General features: G+C 36.0%; 1 protein-coding gene across 1 annotated transcript in view; it reads left to right on the top strand.

Annotated features, from left to right (window-relative positions):
- mgat5b (alpha-1,6-mannosylglycoprotein 6-beta-N-acetylglucosaminyltransferase B) overlaps positions 1-17394 on the top strand; it is a 95590-nt gene extending 78196 nt beyond the window's left edge. The window contains exons 10-17 of the mRNA XM_026217782.1: positions 847-980; positions 4347-4477; positions 11526-11681; positions 12218-12364; positions 13002-13118; positions 13311-13385; positions 15503-15774; positions 16661-17394. Of these exons, the coding sequence (XP_026073567.1) occupies positions 847-980; positions 4347-4477; positions 11526-11681; positions 12218-12364; positions 13002-13118; positions 13311-13385; positions 15503-15774; positions 16661-16859 (1231 nt within the window). The 3' untranslated portion in view covers positions 16860-17394. The remainder of the gene's footprint in view (positions 1-846; positions 981-4346; positions 4478-11525; positions 11682-12217; positions 12365-13001; positions 13119-13310; positions 13386-15502; positions 15775-16660) is intronic.
- The last annotated feature ends 2573 nt before the right edge of the window (positions 17395-19967 follow it).

A 19967-nucleotide genomic window follows, 5' to 3' on the forward strand; every position in this document is an offset into this window, starting at 1 on the left:
TTCATACAATTACACAAACTTACTGTATAAAATCATTATGAAACAGGGTAAAAAGAAGCACACTTTAGCATGTTTTTATTATTAGAATAGCACCCTTTAAAATAGTATAGTTGATAAATCTATAAATCTATCTATGTGTAATTTAAAAAATATTTTGTCTTTGAAATATGGTTAAAGGATTTTTGGTAAAATAAAATATACTTTAATGTCTTTTGTAGTGTATTTAAATAGATTTGTAATTTCACTTTTGTAATGGTGAAGTATCAAATATTGTATATTGTATTATTAATATATTAAATTTAAATTGAATAGCACACTGCAGTTCAAATCATAATCAGGTACCTGTGCTGTATGTTAGAGTACTTCTTTAATAATTAGTTAAGAGTGTGCTAATGTGTAATGTTCACAAGGGTTTGTTGTGTTCGGTAATGTGTGATGGCTGGTATTTTGAAATCTATTCAGATTTCAGGAGTCGTGAAGTGTAATCTGATTATGTACTGTTAATTATATCTACTGTATATTCAGTAATATATCATTGCAAATTTAATCCCATTAATGAGAGTGATATTTAGAATGGAAAGAGATTTACTCAGAGCTATCATATGGCCTCAGAAGACTTGGAAATGAAAAGCACCACAGCGGTAGTCCCCTTGACTTGCATCAAATGATCAAATGATCTGCTGCTGTGGTGCTTTTCATTTTGGAGCCTGTCTGTCCCTGGTTACCATTCACTTTCATTTTATGAAATAACAAATATAGAGAGAGTAGTATGAATGATCTGCAAAACAACTCCATATGTGCTGCATGAAAAAAAAAAAAAAAACCTACACTTGTTTTTCTGTGTAGGTGTCACATCCGTGTGATCGACACCTTTGGGACGGAGCCAGCGTACAATAATGAGGAGTACGCCACACTGAACGGCTACAGGACCAACTGGGGCTACTGGAACCTCAACTGCAAACAATACATGACCATGTTCCGTGAGTCTGTGACCGCTTATCACTGCATAGAGCTGATTCATACACAATTGTCCTGTTACAGCTGCTTTACAGCAGAATTTGGCTTTGCCCATATTTGAAATGTTGGTAATACTTTTGATCAGAAGACATATCCACTGTTAACTGTTGCATCAAACTTCTGATCTGCTGCTTATTGATAGTAAGCAAGCTAGTTATGTTCAGGTATTTGAAAGGGTAAATGGATCTACAATGAGGTCATGCTTATTAATATATGCTTTGTAAGTAAGGGATAATGTGCATCCAGCTGGTTGTGTGCTTCACGTAAGGGTACTGATCACCCTGTAGGGGGTTATTCTGCAATATTTAAATAATTTGACACAAAAAAAAAAAAAAAAAAAATATATATATATATATATATATATATATATATATATATATATATATATATATATATATATATATATATATATATATATATTAGATTTATATATAGCTTTGCGTTCAAATATATATTGCGTTCAAATATATAAATATATATATATTTGAGATGAAATATTTGAACGCAAAGCTTCCGTGAAGACAGCATTTGTTAGCAAGCGGCAAGTTCAAACTAGACAAACATTTAAAGGGGTACATTGCAGTCAAACCACTCATTACATAACATTTTACCACATCTATAATTAATATCGGCCTTGGCGATATATCGGTTGACCCCTAATCATAACTATAGGGAATACAATCTATAATGTTTTTATTCGTTACACTTACTTAATAAAGTCCTTCTGAAATTTTATAAAACTGAAATGTTTTTTTTATAAACTTTGAAACTTTTTATAAACTGTAATGTGTAGCTTTTGTAAGCAAAGTAAAGAACATGTAACGTACCAAGGACACCATAAAATTAAGGTGTTACCAAATATTCTGCTTTAACCAAGTAGTTTAGTTACCTAATTCTTATTACTAGCTTGTAACTTCTTTAGTGAAAGGGCCATGTTGTGGTTTCTCTAAGGCATTTATCAGGCTGCATTTTGGAAGTCTTTTAGTAATCACAGCACAGAAAACGAGAACAGTGAACTCGTCTGGCTGAGTGTTTAGTGTTTGGGAAGCAGATGCTGTAGATGCAGAGCATCTGTAAGCAGGAGAAGAGCAGCAGATGTTGTCAGAGCTGGAGAGTGTTTGTGTCTGTGCAGCATATGCACAAATCTGCATCTCCACACACTGAAGCACTGCTCCTCATTTAAATACATTAACAGAACACAAGTTTGGATCAAATTCAGAATTTAGCAATTTGTTCCTTTTCTCTTCATGAGTGTGAATTTGAATTGAATTGGGCCGATGCCCTTCAGGATGATGAATTGATGATCATTTATATTTATTTTATTTATTTTTAGGAATGCACCAAATCCAGATTTTTTGGCTTCGGTCGAATACCGAATCCACTGTTAAAGATTTGGCCGAATCTTACTCACATCCTTATTCCATTAACACAGTAAAACACATTAATGAAGTAAACAATGTCGACAGCAGTGTATTTTTCATTTTATTTTAGTTTAACTGTAAATAAAAAAAAAGAAGAATAGGCAACATAATGCCAGGATGAATTTTGACAATTACCCTAAGCCTATGCTTACCCTAGTACAAACCAAAACCTTTCAGTAAAAGTGTAACAATGCAAATCTTTAAAAATTAAATCAGAATATGTTTGGTGATTTAATGTTATCAAACATTTACTCAATAAACATGGGTAGTAGGCTGTTTAGTTTTTGTTTATAACAGTAGGATAGGCTACGATTAGAACAGTAGCCAAATATTACGAAAAATATTACGGAAGATCAAACACATCTTCTGCATCATAATTAAATTAACGTGAAACCTCTAACCTTTCACATGAAATGAGAGTTTCCTTTCAACTAAACAAGACGCTCTGCATTAACAGGTGACAGAGTTGTGAGTGTGGGAACCAATGTCCCCAGCAGTACTGAAAGTCACAGAGGTTGGTGGCGCTGAAGAGGATCCTCTCTAAGAGGAATCAAAGGCTCACAGAAAAAAAAAACGCTTATCGCCACGTCAGAACCCTATGTGACTGGCTCTGTATTGCTATGGTACAGATCGTCCCAGCCGCTCCAGATTCCTGAACAGTGTCATTTAGCGTGAACTGTCGGGCCGTGTTCCTTGTCAGGCTCGACCAGCGGTTCGACGGGGAAAAAAAATCTAAGGTTTGGCCGAAACTGAACCCAGTGAAAAAGCCCAGTATTTGGCCTAATCCGAATTTAAATCCTGGATTCGGTGCATCCTTATTTATTTTTTACCATGAAACATACTATATTGACAAAAAAGAGAAGAAAAATAAAGATAAAGATAACAAGATATATGTAGAGAGAGAGAGAGAGAGAGAGATACTTAAAAGGATTGCTGAGCTCATAATAAGTCAAATTGCTTATGCATTTGAGCTAAATAAGCAAAAGAACCAAGCAGTACTACCATTACGAGCCTGTCCTCCAACAAAAAACGACCATATAGGTCGTTTGTGCAAGCATTTATTACGACCTATATTTACGTTTTAAAGTTAAGCACCCTCTAGTGGGCGTAAAAATAATGACAGCATCGTGTTGCGTCTGTCATCATGAATTGATGCATAACGTCATTACCAATTAAAATGCACGTTTATTTAAATGCAAAGTGTGGGTGTTTTACACCGATCTCACAGTATTTCTATTTCACTTCTGTAGGTGGCTTATTCGTTCGAATGACCACACCTAACCCCACCCCTAAACCTAACCCTCACAGAAATCATGCTAAATTATGACTAACTGAGCTACACAAAACGCAAACCAGGGGGCAAATAAAAGAGTACAAAACATTAATATGAAAACGAGCTTTTGCCGATAGGGGCGCAATTGTAGTATACGCTCTGATTTGTCGTGTTTCAGGGATTTGGACAAACGACCTATACAAGCGTATTGGTTGGAGGACAGGTTAGGCACTCGCATGCTGTCCGAGCTGCGACTTTTAGTATGTGTGTGCTCAGAAACAATCGATCACATCGTGTGAGTACTGCATTGAAATCTCTTTTGCGCTGTCCTGCACTTCAATGTTTAAACTGACAAGACTAGTGTTGAGAATGATAAACTTGCGATACATGATTATTCACTGTTTAAAAAACATGAATCAAAACTTTCTCAAGTCCTTCATTCTTACTGTGCACACAATTTAAAAAGTTAAATGTTTTGTTTACTACCTTACATTCAGCAGTCAAACCTAAATTTTTTGAGCACTCATGAAATGATTCTCTCCACTGATTCTCTTTGGAGCCATTGCGGTGATATACGTAAAGAACTGTATATATATATGAAACTAGAATTTCTTTTTTTTTTTTTTTTTCTGCAGCACACACTCCTGATAACTCTTTCATGGGTTTTGTGACCGAGGAACTAAACCAGACTGAAAGATTGGTGATACAGAGGGACAAAGTCAACAACATGGCTGTGGTTTACGGCAAAGAGGCCAGTATGTGGAAGGTAAGAATGTGTGTGTCCAATAACAACCGTCAAATCAAAGGCTGACCGTTTCCTGATTGGGTAGCAGAAAAAGCAGAATTAGCAGAGTTCTGACACTTTTCTACAGTATGTACTGCCAGCCTTGCTCCGCATTCAAAAACAGTGTTGTGTCGCTGCTGTAGACTTGCTTCAGTCTGTGTAACTGTCAGAACATACAGAGATTGATTGCCTGGCTCCTATCATGGCTTGTTGGGCACACTGATTGTGCTAAAGTGGCGTTTGGATGTGCTGACAGCAAACAACATCAGGCTGCTTTAACACGCTTCAAAGCAGGATGAAAGCAAACATTCTGCAGCATCGAGAGAGACAGGCTGTGAACATCGCCGGAGGAAAATGCACCCACCCATCCTCCAATAAAATAAATAAATAAATAAATAAAAACTTGACAAGTAGCAGGCTTTAATCAGAAAGTGTGTTCAAACCGGCAGGCGTTTGGGAGCAGAGATTGGTTTTGATGAGTGTAAAATGTGCCCCAGGAGCCACTGAAAAGCTCCAAGACTTTGAAGAATGAAGTCTCCACGCTTAACCTGAATGTTTTGACTGCCATGTTTAACGCTGTGTTCCTCAGCGCTGTATTATTGTGTCTCTGTGCTGCTTGAGCTGTACATTGTTGTGTATGTTTTGCTTGACAGGTTGCCATTTAAAAGCTATCTGTGCTCTGGAGTCCCTAAACACTGACAGTTCCCTCCGGGCCAAATGGCAGCCCACTCGCTCTCATTGTGCATGTGTCACTCAGCCCAGCGCTACAACTGTACGCTTAGAGATTGGAAAGACAATCATTGCTCCTTTGTCCGCCGTTTCCCCCCCTTCTAATTTATTTTTTGGTCTCTTGTCGACCATCTTGGCTCACTTACAGCTCCAAGTCAAAGCATGACAATCATTTCAGCAGTGTATGGAAGAGAAGGGTTCTCATGGTCATGGAAAAACCTGAAAGTACAAGGGAGTTATTTAACTTCCTGGCCTGGAAAAGTACAGTGAAGTTACATAGATAGAAGGCCATTTTGTTCATTTGTTTGTACAGTATATAGAGTAATATAGTGAATATGTTTTTCTATTTTTATATATTTTCAAATATATCAATAAAATATTCCAGTATTCAGTGTCAAATATTGGAAAAAGTTGTGCTGTGCACAGTTATGATTCGCTGAATTTCTAGGTAGAAGCTCAACTGATGTGTGTGTGACAGATGGTATGTCATTATAGTATAGTATGACATTAAAATTTGTATTGATGCATTCTTTTTAATCATTGATTCATTCAAGATGAGCAATGAAGTCATATTACAATCAGTCAAAAGGTATGCTTTTTAGCACTGAATTACAGCTCTTGAGGTTTGATTTATGATGTGGTTAAATAGCATGTGTCTGTAAACGAAAGTGAGTCTATTATTTTCTTCTGCAAAGGCTGGTAATCCTTATTCTCAGTCAGGAAAGCCCACCCCCAAGATTCTATCATATTCTGGGCTCAGATCCCTTCTTCATTGCAAATCTATGGGATTTGTTCACCTAGTTTATCGTACACCAGCCGGAAATTATCTGATCACTCAAGACACAGGATTTGGGGAATCAGTAGTGTGGCCTGTGTTAAACACTGAAGCTTTATACTTACGACTAGAGGTTTTTAGTAACTTGTAATCATTAAAGGGGTCACATGATGCAGTTCTAAGTTTTCCTTCCCTTTTAGAGTGTTACAAGCTGTTCATGAATAGATAAGATCCCTAAAGCCCCAAATAGATATACTTTATAAAAGTTCAGACTTGTCCATGCCCTCCTAAACTGCCTTGTTTAAACAACACCCCCCCCCCCCATCCCCCCCACACCACACATGTCTACGTCCTGATGTGGGAAGATTTGCATAAAACTGCCCAAATGTTCAGTGTTTACTGTCAGTGGTATAATCAGTGGTTAAGTTGTATTTACAACACTGTTCCAGAACATTTAAACCCAAATAGAGGACTGTTTCCTGATCCTGGGAGAGAATTCTAAAATGCCAGCTGTTCTGACTCACAGTCTATAAGTACATTTATGTATAGTTTTGAGATACTGAGCTTCAAAGTTTTTGCATTACATATAGGAAAATGTATTTGGGGAACAAGTTTCTTTCAAACATGAAAATAACAGGGACCCTAAATGTATTCTAAATATACAATATCAAAATCCTATCGAATTTGTAAATGGGGATTTTTGGAATGAGTCAAATGCAGATAGATCCTTCTAATTCTAAAAAAACACTTTTCACTTAGAATTATAAGGTTCTATCTGCCAAAACATTATTTGAACATTGAATATAAACTTAATGCTGTAAAAATGTCTCAACGTGTTAGAAAGTAAAATTGTATCCTTTCTATGACATTTATTTTATATTTTTAGAACTTTCATGTATTTAGGACATTTCAAATTAAGCAAGGTAGGTCTAAATATTTTGTTGAGTGCATATGTTAACAATTTGGTGGGTAATTAAACACATTATTGCAGAAATTGTTACTTTAATCTTTCTTTTGTTTAGACAGAAAGAAGCTACAGTATTTTATTTTTATTTATTTTATTTTTTTTTATAATTAAGACCCAATCAATGAAATTGTTGACTATTTGACCTTTAAGGCTTAATATTGACATTTTAAGACTTTAAAAATTGCAAAAAAAAAAAAAAAAAAAATTCATAAAGTTTAATAATCATTGAAAAATGATTCACTGACTATATATAAATCGCAAAAAAATGTCAGACTCATTTTTTAAAACACATAACTATTATACTCTCTGTGACTCCTTTTTTTCAAACACAGACTTTATCTGAGACACTTCTCCCGTTTCTTCTTTTCTGAGTAGACCCCAGCTCTTTAATTTGTAAACTGTTAGGTGCAGTCACTGGTTCCCCACTGGTTTGTCTGGTTAGACCCTGGGCCCTGCTGCATCTACCTTGTCACCTGCCTGGAGAAAAAAAATACATGTGTAAAAATACATATTTAAACACAATATTTACATTATATATATTTAGCATGGTATCCCATTGAGTAGCTACACAGTCTACAATCATTCTTAAATCGTTTTAATACTGAGGTAACTGCTTTAACGATCTTTCACTTGTTCACATAACATGAAAGAAAGGTTCGGTAGGTTTTTTTTTTTTTTTTTTTTTTTTTTAATCTTAGTGCTTGCCTCTTAATATCAGGAACTATAAAGCTAGCGCTGCTGGCTAGTGTGGTGTCTAACTATGAAAACAATCTTCTCAGCAAGACCTAAAAAATAAAGAGTGAACTTGCCTGGAATTCGAGCTGCGGTCCTTGACAAGATCGTCAATAAAATTGTAGATCTTTAGGTTTCTTAAAAACATTGTTGCGTGCCATAATCCTCACACTGCGATCTAAAGCCGGTGACACGACATATAAAGTTGATCCTGATTGGTCCTCTTCTGTGAATTCGAAATGCTGATTGGCTCACGCAGATAGAACCTGATAGAGCCAAGTTAGAGTTTGTCTTTGTAGATAGAACCTTTTTGTTTTTTCAATAAAAAGTCCCAAAATGTACACAACTTCAAAAAAACCAAATGTAAATACGTTGTCACAGAATAAGAATATGTGAATAACTAAATTTTGACAAAAATGTCAGATAGAACCTTGTAATTCCAAGGGGACGATTTGCAATTATGTTTTCAATTTGTGGACGCATAAAATGTGACATAATCCAAACGCAAATGCAAATCGCGCATTACTCTTTGCATTTTCGCTTTCACGAACGCACAGTGAGTGGCAAATTTCAAATTGAAAAGCAAAGTCCGTTTGCAAATGCAATTCTCATGTCTTATGAGCTATGAGCCTGTCATATTTAAAAAGCAATATTAATTACCACATTTAATTTTTCACTCTCTCTGCACAGCGCATGTAAACTGCCAAAACTCAAATGGAATCGCAAATCCTTTTGCATTTGAATTTCAGACGTCTACACAGAAACCTGTCAAACAAGTGACAGGGGTAGGGCCATTTTATTGGCCGTTTGCATTGGGAAGTGACATCACTCCCATCAGTTTCAGAACACCGGCTACTTCACTTAGTTTGGCGAAGACATTATTACTGATGATGCTGTTCGTCAAGGCCACAAACTCATCTAACCTGTTCAAAACCAAATGGCTTCTGAGTAAAAGGAAATATGTACCATATGAACTGTCATCAACTTGCTGCGCGAGTATCAACATGTCCTCCACAATCTAACCGATGTCTACCATTTTTCAAAACATTCCGCAAAATCGTATATTAATAATTGTTTATTACCGTCGACTGTGAGTGATGTCACTTCCAAATGCAAACATGCCCAATAAAATGGCCCCACCCCTGTCACTTGATTGACAGGTTTCTATGTAGACATCGGGAAATTCAAATACAAAAATAATTGCGATTCCATTTGAGTTTTGGTATTCTACATGCATAGTGAAGAGAGAGTGAAAAAGCAAATGTGGTAATTAATATTGCTTTTTAAATATGACAGGCTCATAGCTCATAAGACATGAGAATTGCATTTGCAAATGGACTTTGCTTTTCAATTTGAAATTTGGCACTCACTGTGGGTTTGCAAAAGCAAAAATGCAAACGGTAATGTGCGATTTGCTTTTGCGTTTTGATTATGTCACATTTTATGTGTCCACAAATTGAAAACGCCATTGCAAATACAGTTTGCAGTTCCTTTTGAATAACGTCTGGAATATCATTCCATGTTTTATGTTTACATGGCACGATGAAATGCAATGCTTAATTAAAAGATTAAATAATACTAAAAGAAGTGTTATAAATCATTATAATCTGTAATTATTTCCCAACTAAATGCAACAAGTGCCTCGTTTATAATGGTTTTAAATGTTTTTTTTTGTTGTTTTTTTTGTCTCATCACACCGGTCATGACAGTATGGTAAGAGGCATAACATTTCCGTCACATGCTTGAGGTATTTGGCCAATCACAATGCACTGGATAGCTGGTCAATCAGAGCACACCTAGATTAGGGAGCTAGTTTTACATCGCAAGATTTGTAATATGTCTGCACAAGCAAATGCATAAAACATTTTTTATTTTTTTTTAAAGAAGATTCAATTTAGATTCTGGAAGCGGCACTGGAATTAATAATTTATGTAATCATTTTATATAAATGAACTTGCTGATGCACAAAGAAGCTTTAATTTGTTTAATTTAGATTGATCGATTGTTACAGATTTCTATAATGATGTTTCAACCTCAGTGCTGTTTAACTAACGTTTGCATTCAGAGATCGATACAGAGATGTCATTAAGGTAGTGCTGCTTTTCCTAAGACAGACAGAAATCTTTAATGTGAACCTTAACGAGGCTCTACATTGATTTTCTGAATGTCACTCCATTGTTTGAAATGGCACATCGTCTGTTACGCTTATTCTTCAATCGCACGTTCATTACCGCTAAAAGGAGAAGTGATTATGGTTCACGCAAGAATAATTGTCATGAATGTCTAGAAGGTAAACTTCAAACTTTTTTGGTCACTTTGCTTGTATGATGTACTTTTAAGAACTACAATGTGCTGTTATTAGAATATGCATGAGAGAGCAAAGAGAACAAGCAGAGGTTATTTTGCTGTGCAAGGAAAAGAGCCAAATGTGTTTTTATTCTCAAGAGGAGGAGCTTGCCTCCAAAACCCATAATGGTGTGATCTAAGAAATTAGGTGTAAACACTTGCCTGAGGAGATGTATGAATTATTGAAGAAGTAATGATTTAAATAAGTAAATAATTCATACTCCTCTTTTACTACACGTCTAAGTGAACTTTCGTTATTGTCCAGAGAACTTTGTGTGTGATGATGTGAAGAAAGAAACTTCAAAACTTTTGGTCAAGGGTCAATTTGGAAATCAGAAGAAAGCCACCTTATTATTTGTATCTTCTTCTATATATATATATATATATATATATATATATATATATATATATATATATAGTTTAATAAGCCAGTAGGGAAAAAACAAAAACGATAGCTCATTTTAATTACATGTTTCTCAGTCAAATGCTTGACAGCATCAAATCAGTATTAATATATGAAACATAATAATCATTCAGCGGAGACAATTGTGAAATTGACTATAGTCATGTGTAATTAAAGATGTGAGCAATAAGATAAAATATTTTCAGTATATCTTGCCAGTTTAATAAAGAAGTGCTGACTTGTTTTGGCATTTTTACTTTTAATATTTTCCTATGAATTATCCTGTGAGCCAGAATGGACTCATTTACTTGCATAAATCTAGCATTTCTGGTCAATTGCCTTGCTGGTTCTGATGTCATTAGAATGCAATGTGTAAATTTTCTACAAGTCACTACCATTTATATAGTTTTTGTAATCATATATTTTTCAGCATGGTCAAATATAAACAGATACAATGCAAAAGCATGCATATGCACACACAAAGACGGAGAAATGAATGGTTGTGCTCTGCTGGGCTTTTTATTGAACATCAGCAGGAGTGAATTATTGCTGTGGGGTTCTGGCTACAACAGATCAGACTCTTGTTTTTTTTTTTGTTTTTTTTTTGTCAAGGGCAAATACATGAAACCTTTTTTTTTCTGAAATACTAATGGAAAGCTCATGTTGTTCTGCTGTTGTGTTATAATTGTATGCAGAGGCGAGTCAGTTTCACTGCTGTTATCTGTAGCCAGTGCTTTTGTGTGTGCGCTGTCCATGGTTCTGATCTCAAGTTAAATACAGAACTATTCACACTTTGATGCACAGTCTATATACATTTTGATTAAAAACACAAGAATGCATGCCAGAAAACACTATAAATTTTGAGAAAAGTCGACATATGTGTGTGACTGAATTGCACTTTTCATAATTCTCTATGGCAGTACAATGTTAAAATAGTGGTAAAGCGACAATTGCATGCAGTGCACATATTTTGCTCTTTATTATGCTGCTTTACAAACTGCTTTAAAAGGGATCAAGAGACACTAGTCTTTGTGTAGGGTTCATTCTCATCTGCTTCTCGATTTGTATGCTTCTGCAGGGTAAGGAGAAGCTGCTGAGCATCTTACACCGTTACATGGACATCCATGGGACAGTGTACTATGAAGCCCAGCGGCCCCCTGAGGTGCCCGCGTTCATCAGGAACCATGGCTTACTGCCCCAACAGGAACTACAGCAGCTTCTGAGGAAGGCTAAGGTAGGATCTGTTAGTATGGAACACTTTCACATTTAAGCAAAAATGCAAATAGGCGTTTTGTTTACATTCTGCTCATAAAAAATGGGGACATAAACAAAAGTGTTGTGTTCATAATTTTGTTCAGTGTATATTTCTGTGTCAAAGTCACATTAACAGTCTAAATAGTAAAAAAGAAAAAAAAAAGCATGTTTAGTAAATGTACACATATAATTCACAAAACTGTAATGTTGCCACACTTATGCAGTCAGTCTGACACATGAATAAAATGTAATCATATTATCCAAAGAAAAGTAACTTTAATCTGATTATGAGTGTTTTGAAACATAATATTATCAAATTGCAAGTACTTAATTTTTGGAATCTGATGTAATCCAGATTCATTGTAATCAGTTTAAGGCAATTTCTGTATGTACTTTTCATCAAATATCCATACATGTTTTTTAAATGTGTTTTGAATAATGTTAATATGCATTAACTAGATTAAACTTATAATCAATGAACCACCCTAACAATCCTAAACATCAATTTTCCCTCAGCTCTTCTTGGGGTTTGGCTTTCCCTATGAAGGTCCGGCCCCTTTAGAGGCAATAGCCAATGGCTGTGTGTTCCTGCAGCCAAAGTTCAGCCCCCCTCGCAGCTCCCTCAACCATGAGTTCTTCAGAGGCAAGCCCACATCCAGAGAGGTAAGTGCAGTCCTCTCACTATATCCCTCATCAATGTAAAGAGGGGCCATTATGCAAGAAGAAATTACTGATTTAAAATTTAAATAACATCAAAAAACTTTCATTAGTCCATCTTTGGTTTTTAACAAATGATTACATAATACAATTAATCTTGAATTTTTGAAATGTGTTTATTCCTGATTTCTAAACACATTACTCCAAACTAAAAGTTTAGTACTCCCAAAACACGTAACAGTCATCTATTAAATCTATGGAATATTGTTTTCCACCACAATAAATAAAAAATAAAATAAAATAAAATAAAATAAAAAGGTAATCGTTAGAAAAAGTCTGAATTTATAGAAATTTTAAATATAATACTTTATGTTTCTGAAAACAGATCAATCTGTTCTATGTATGCATGTGTGCTTTTATGAACTGTATTCTTTTAATCATATATTTGCTACCTCGGTACAAGGGGAATTGTATTAAAATTTAAAACACAATCTCAATTCACTTCTGAATGGCACACAGTCCTGCTGTTCATATAATCCTTTGCAGATCTTCAAAGCTGTGAACTGTGAAAATGAACTGGAGCGGAAGAATCAGTCTAGTGCACTCATGACAGATAGCACTCGTGTCTTCTTCTTCTCATCAGGTGTCATCTCAGCACCCGTACACTGAACAGTACATTGGCAAACCCCACGTCATAACAGTAGACTTCAACAACTCTCAAGAATTCGAAACAGCTGTTCAAGATATTCTCAAAGACAAGGTAAACTTTAGTTTTCTTTGATACAGTCATCCAGACATGATTAGTTGTTGGAAGAGGAAGATTTGGAGATGCTTCTATTGTATGAATCTCATGGACAAGCATTAGTTCATTGAGCAGCATGTGTTTGGTGTATACATTGCAGAAATGTCTCAAGTTTCTGTTGGAAATTTTGTCATTTGTTGGTTTGCACAGGTGGAGGCATTTATCCCGTCTGAGTACACTTGTGAAGGCATGCTGGAGCGAGTGAACGCTTACATTCAACATCAGGTACATAGGCATTTCAGGCCCATTACTATGGAAAAACAAATATAAACAACCATACATAGTTGTGAAGAAAATGATCCATTAATGTTCCAATTTGCCTTAATGCCATTTGCTAACAACCCCCAGAAATACACAATTTGAATTCAGTCATCTTTGGGAATGTATTCTCAGTTCTGGTCTATTTCGGAGTCAATCACACAAGCCAAAATGCCATGTGACTAATCACTAATCACTGGAGCCACAGAAACATGACGTTGTTGAGAAAATGGCACCACAAGAGCCCAACAACATGCACAGATACACAGTGGGAAAAGTTTCTCTCAGCAGGGTTGCCAGATCCCAGAAAGAATTCCAGCCCAAAGCCAACCCAAAACCCGCACGAAAGAGTATGAAAACTAACCCTTGTTTAATCCTGTCCAATACACTGACAGAAGCAGGATTCCCATAAAGGGCCTTAAAATAAATGTTTCTAATTGGTCTGTCACAGTGTGATAAGCTGACAATTTAAACTATTTACATAGCACTTTTCAAAAAGCAGACTGTCCGGGAAAATCATTACTTTTGTGCCTAATAGACACATTTATTGCATGTATATTTATATTTAGCAGATTAAAAGTTTTGCCTTAAAATATGTATTGTGATATGTATTGTCAAGTAAAATCCTTGACTTTCTCAAGTATTTTAACATACTGTAGATTTCATCCATGTTAATACAATGCTCTTTCATTTTTAGATCATCTTGTTTTGTCTGCACACAAGCTTCAGTGTTTACGATGGCAGCCTTAATTAACCTGCCTTAAAATCCCCTGTGTGGACTAGACTCACATAATTGATAGGTTGTTCAGAGACATCAATCATGTGTCTGTCTCTCTTTCAATCACTCTTTAAGTGGCACTTAGGTTGCCAGGTATTCATTACTAGGATCAACACACATTGGTAAAATCATGTTTTTTTTACCATCATTTCTCCTAGTCTACATGTATAGTTTTTGTCACTCACACACACACATGCACACAGAGGAAGAAAAAAAGCACAACCCTGCATTTTCAAAATAGCTCAATTGTTTGGGGGAAACACATCCCTGGCAACGCTGTCATGTAAGAAACTTTAATATTATTATTTTACTCTGATTCAGGACACACGTGTGTTTATGCCGTATGCTGTTAGGGACAGAAAGTGTAAGCAGTGCAAGTCTATGATCTGTGTTGCACACACATGCACACGTTGACAAAAATGTAAGAAAACAAGCGTAAGCATATTTTTGCCTATGATGGGAACTACATATATGCTGAGCTTGCTAGTCAGTTGCCTCTGGGATTTGAGGTGAGCACATAAAGTGAAACGCACTCTTCTGAGAGCCTGAACAACCCTGAATGCTTTGTTCAACACCTTTAACACTCAGACACACTTTTTTTGAGCTCAAACCTGAAAATAACATTCTGAAATGGCTCCTTTGAACTACAGGCATTATTGGGTCTCTTTTAAAGAAGACCCCTTAGGGAGTATTCATTTTTAAGAGTTAATTAAACAATACATAATTAATTGGAAAAATGTTGAATAGTCGTTAAAAAGCAATAATCTTTATTAAAAATGTGATGCATTTATTGCCAGGACTCTATAAATGTAAATGATACCGCTTTTTTTGAGTTACGTTAACAGACTATAGGCCCGTTCACGCCAAGAAATATAATTATAAAGATAACTATAATAACGACTACATTAGCGTCCACACCAGTGTATGTCAATATTTGGTTATTAAAACTTATGTCTGATTAGTATTAAAGCCTTTGCATTGTTATGCAGTGTATTATTTATCTATTTTTGTAATATTAATTAAAAAGAAACTTTACAATTTTAACTGTCAATTGTCAAGAAAATCTCACAAGTACAGATGTTAATGGTCATAGAAATGAGCCTCATTTTCAGTTTCTTGCTGTCTTTATTTTGACATGCTTTTGTGATAACTTATTCTGATATCTTGGGGGAAACCTTCAGCTAATTTTATTTTAATTAAAACAGCAGTGCACATTATTTGAGTTCTCTATCGGTGGCAAGCTATCATAAGGCTCTCTTACGAAGCTGTTTCAGTCATAGTCACATTCAGTTTGTGTTTCTTGCAGGACTTCTGTCGCAGCATCAGTCCATTCCCTACAGCCAATGATTCCCGATCATGGCTTGGGAATCCACCCAGTCCTTTCCTGCAGCTGCCCAACTCCACAGCTTTAATCTGGGCTCCCAACATCACTGCTCCGGCCTGCTGGCCGCCCCTCAGCGCCCTCCGGCTCTTCCTGTCTCCAGAGGACTCATCCTGTGTGAAAACCTGCCAGGATGCCGGTCTAATCTGCGAGCCAGCTTTCTTTCCTTTCATCAACAATATGGAGGCCTTCAATGGGTGAGAGACACACGGCATTTCTGGATTTTGCACATGTTTTGCATTCATATGTTTGTTCTTTTATGTATTTATTTGTTCATTGTGCAACCATCATCGCAGTTAATATGAAGTTTTGACGTTGATTTGTTGAGGGACACTTTGTGTTAAACCTGCAAATACTGTATAACACACACTGTAATCCTTATTTAACATATTATGATACTTGTATAATTAATATTCACCCCTTTTAAACGGTACAATGCACTTTAATACATATAATTAAATCACCTTTTCTGTTGATATGTGGTCAACTGATCAACAGAGGTTATGCATTAATTATGAATTTGTCTGTTGGTGGATTCTGATGGACACTTTTATAAATTGGCCAAGCCGAGAAAGTTGTAGCCAATCATACTTTTTAAAGGTATAGCCATTGATAAATAGATCACGATATTTTAGCACGAATGTATGGTTTTAGCGATAATAACGTTTTCAAAGACTTCAAAACAGAGTCAGTATGATTTCGACTTGCAATTAACTTGATATGTACATTTTCTATACTTAAAAGCAATCAATATCATCATTATTATTATTAGTTTTTTTTTTCCGTTGGGATTCTTGTGCCTTTTGAATTTTTTTTTTTTAACATTTTTCTGGTACTTTTTTGCGTAATATTAAAGCGTGTAATCTTTTGATTCGTCTCACAGTTAGATGGTTCACAGCTGGCATATCTCAAATCCCTGTTAAGAAAAAGAATGAAAAAAAAATATTTACATAACAAAGACTGCTGTAAAAATTAACAACCATTGTTCTCTCTTCACTGTGCTGTACTGAACCCCCACCCCCTTACAGTTCTGTAGAAACAGATAATTAACATGAATGTGTGTGTTTTTTTTCTCTCTCTCAGGGTTAACGCCCAGTGTGAGTCTTTAGAAGCGGAGAAGAACCATGTGTTTCCAGCCGTACATGTGGACAGGAGAGAGTGTTTCCAGCAAAAGGAGCCGCTGCTGTTCAGTTGCGCCGGAGTCAGTGCCAAACACCAGCGTCTTTGCCCGTGCAGAGACTACATTCACGGCCAGGTGGCGCTGTGCAGGGACTGTCTTTGAGCCTTCACCACAGACCTCTGGGGATGTCTATGGTAAACCGAGGCCAGTCCTAGACAGCCAAACATGTCCCCAGAACGCCGTTATCAAAGCGTTCAAGGGAATCGTTGGACTGAGGTCATTGATGTCAAGCTTGAAGATGCCTCCAGAGAAGTGTCCTCACTCTCGGTTACTTTGATCCAAAGCAGAACTTTGCCTCCAGGTCAGCTAGTGATGGTAAGCAAGATGTGTTGAGGTTCACCATCTAATGGAGTCTATCTAAAAGAGCTCAGCTGCTGTTGGTTTCAAGTTTGGACGACGTGAGCAGAAAATAAATGCAAAATACAGTTTTGAGTTCGGAGCTCCTTTGTGATGCAGGTCAGATTCTAGAAGCTGGAGCTTTGGGAATGCTAGAAGTGCCAGAACTGTACATGAATTTTAAAGTCAACATGAAAGATTGCAGAGAGCTGCAGGATGATGTATTTTTGTAGGCCAAAACCCAGAAACAAAATGCATCTAACTGGATTAAAAAAAAAAAAAAAAAAAAAAAAGATTTTTAGTTAATATATGCAATAAGGTCAAACTCAAGATACTTTAATGAGTTATTCTACAACTTAAAATACAACATACCCACTTGTGATTTTCCATCAAGGTGATGCAGACTTCCAGGTTGACCTATAAAAATACATCACCATCAATATACACAATAATGCACACATATACACAATCCATTTTAATGTGCTGTATTTTGGAGAATGCAATCACACGATGGACTCAGAGCTGAAATTGCAGTGGTTATGGTTATTAAGAAATACTGTCCTACTGAAGCACCTCTGTCATATCATTTTGAGGAGGCTTTTTGAACAGAATTAACCAAGTTTGCCTGCATTACCAACAACAGTAGCCTGAAACAGTAAATAATATCTACTTGACTCCCAGTTAAAATGAATCCTCTCAAAACAAACTGGAGTAGATTTGAATTTAGATTTTGAGTTTCAAGGAGGAACATTTTTATCAACACTTCTGTTGTTTAGGTAAAGAAAAATCAACTTGCACACAGGAAATGATGTATTAGCAGTTGTTTCTATGCAACTCTGGGTCCACATGGTCGCTGCTGTCTAGCACTTCAATCTGGGCATACGTCGTTTCAGAGGTGTACTGATGAAAGATTACAGAGAGCATTTTCTTAACATGCATTATAACACCAGCTGTGCATATTATTAATTAGGGTCACTTTTGGTTTCATGTTGACTTATGGGTTCATATGGAATTAATTTATCTGCTGTGAAAAAAAAAAAAAAAAAACTGTACTTAAAGAGAATAGATGTGTAATATATTCAAAGATTTACTCATAAATATGTGCATTTTACATATTTCATATGCGCTATTGTTTGTACAAAATAAAATATACTTTTAAAATCGGTGTGTTTACGTTTTTAGCTGCTTCAGCTGGAATGGAAATGAATATGGGACTTTCATAAGTGTACAGCTTCAGAAAGCATTGGGACTATTGACTGTAGAGAAATGCTCACGCGTGCCTGCCTGTGTATGTGTGTTTTTAAAGCTGTTGACTCAGATATGTGTGATATTCATCGGTCGCTCCTGTAACATGCAGAGCTGGTATTCTCAAAGCAGGAGGAATTCTGGGATACAGTATCTGACAGTGATGATGCAGCTCTGCCATCAGCGGCATCATCTGAGAAACCTGCTGAGAATAGAAACGCATGCGGCTCTGAGACACAGTAGAGCCGCTCTGTTCTTCAAAGCTTTTCTCTAAAAAAAAATAGTTGCTGGCAGTGCAGTACATTCCTGGAGTGGAACTCGGGTCCCCTGTCAAAATATTTCACTTTCGGGATAATACTGAAGAAGTGGTAACTTTCCAAGATGCAAGCTACTGCCAATTTGAAACAATGTATTTTAAAAAAGCTACACTATACTGCTAACAAAAAAAAAAAAAAATCTACATGACTATCTATCTATTTAAAGATGCACTAAGCAATTTTTCAAACGATGCTGATGTCCAAAAGCACTAAAACAAACACGTAACTCAACTATCAAGAACTACCTGTTCCCTGATCATAACCCTTTTTTTTATGTTTGTTCCTCCGAAATTTCCTCTTTTCTTTTATTTTTTTTTTTTATTTTTATTTTTTTTGGTCATTTGCCATCTCTCTCTATCTGTAGTTGATCTGCTGATATCCATCCTGTGTACTCACTGAGAGCTCTCTTCTCTCTGTCACTACTGGACACACCCCTTACTGCTGATTGGCTGTGAGTGTGTTTTACGACTATGGTCAAACAATACTCTAAATGCTAATAAATAACTAATAACTAGTAAACAAGAGAAAAAAATTGAGTAAACAAATAAATAAAAACAGGTTTTTACTTCATATAATAATTTTAACAGTAATTGCAACACTATGCTGTTATTTGTTAGTAAAAGTGGCAAGAATGATACTAAATAAACAATGAATAGAAAAAAAAAGCTTCTGAAAAGAGTTGAAACCGTTAAAAACAGGTTTACGATGATTCATCTGATCTTCTGTCATGCATCTTTCAGTCTATGAGCCACCTATTAAATTAAACTCATATATTTATCAGCCTCCCCCTCAACACTTCTGTCTCCATCCATCTCTCATTCTTGATTCTACTTGTCAATTTCTGTTCCGTTTCGCTTTAAATAATCTTTAGTAATGGTTACTGTATTAACAGGGCATCAGGCCAAAATCCCAGCGAGCGAAAGAAAGTCTTTTTTTTTTTTTTTTGTGCAATAAAGGAACCTTTCAGAGGAAGGATATTTTTTCTAAAGGGTAGTTTTGTCTGAAATCTGAATGCGACTGCCACATGCAAATGGTGTGCATAGATATATATATATATATATATATATATATATATATATATGTGTGTGTGTGTGTGTGTGTGTGTGTGTGTGTGTGTGTGTGTACACATATGAACCAAGATCTTTGCTGACAATTCTGGAACTCAAAGCAGGTACATCTGTCTGTGCCGTTTACACTCAGCTGATGCCTCTGCATTTCTGAAAGAAACAAAGACTGGCATATGTAAAGGAGGATGAAACTCGCGTGGCTTCAGAGAATGGAAAGCAGTTCCAGCCATGGACTCAAAACTTCA

This window comes from Carassius auratus, chromosome 3 (genome assembly GCF_003368295.1).
Source record: "Carassius auratus strain Wakin chromosome 3, ASM336829v1, whole genome shotgun sequence".
Lineage (NCBI taxonomy): Eukaryota > Metazoa > Chordata > Actinopteri > Cypriniformes > Cyprinidae > Carassius > Carassius auratus.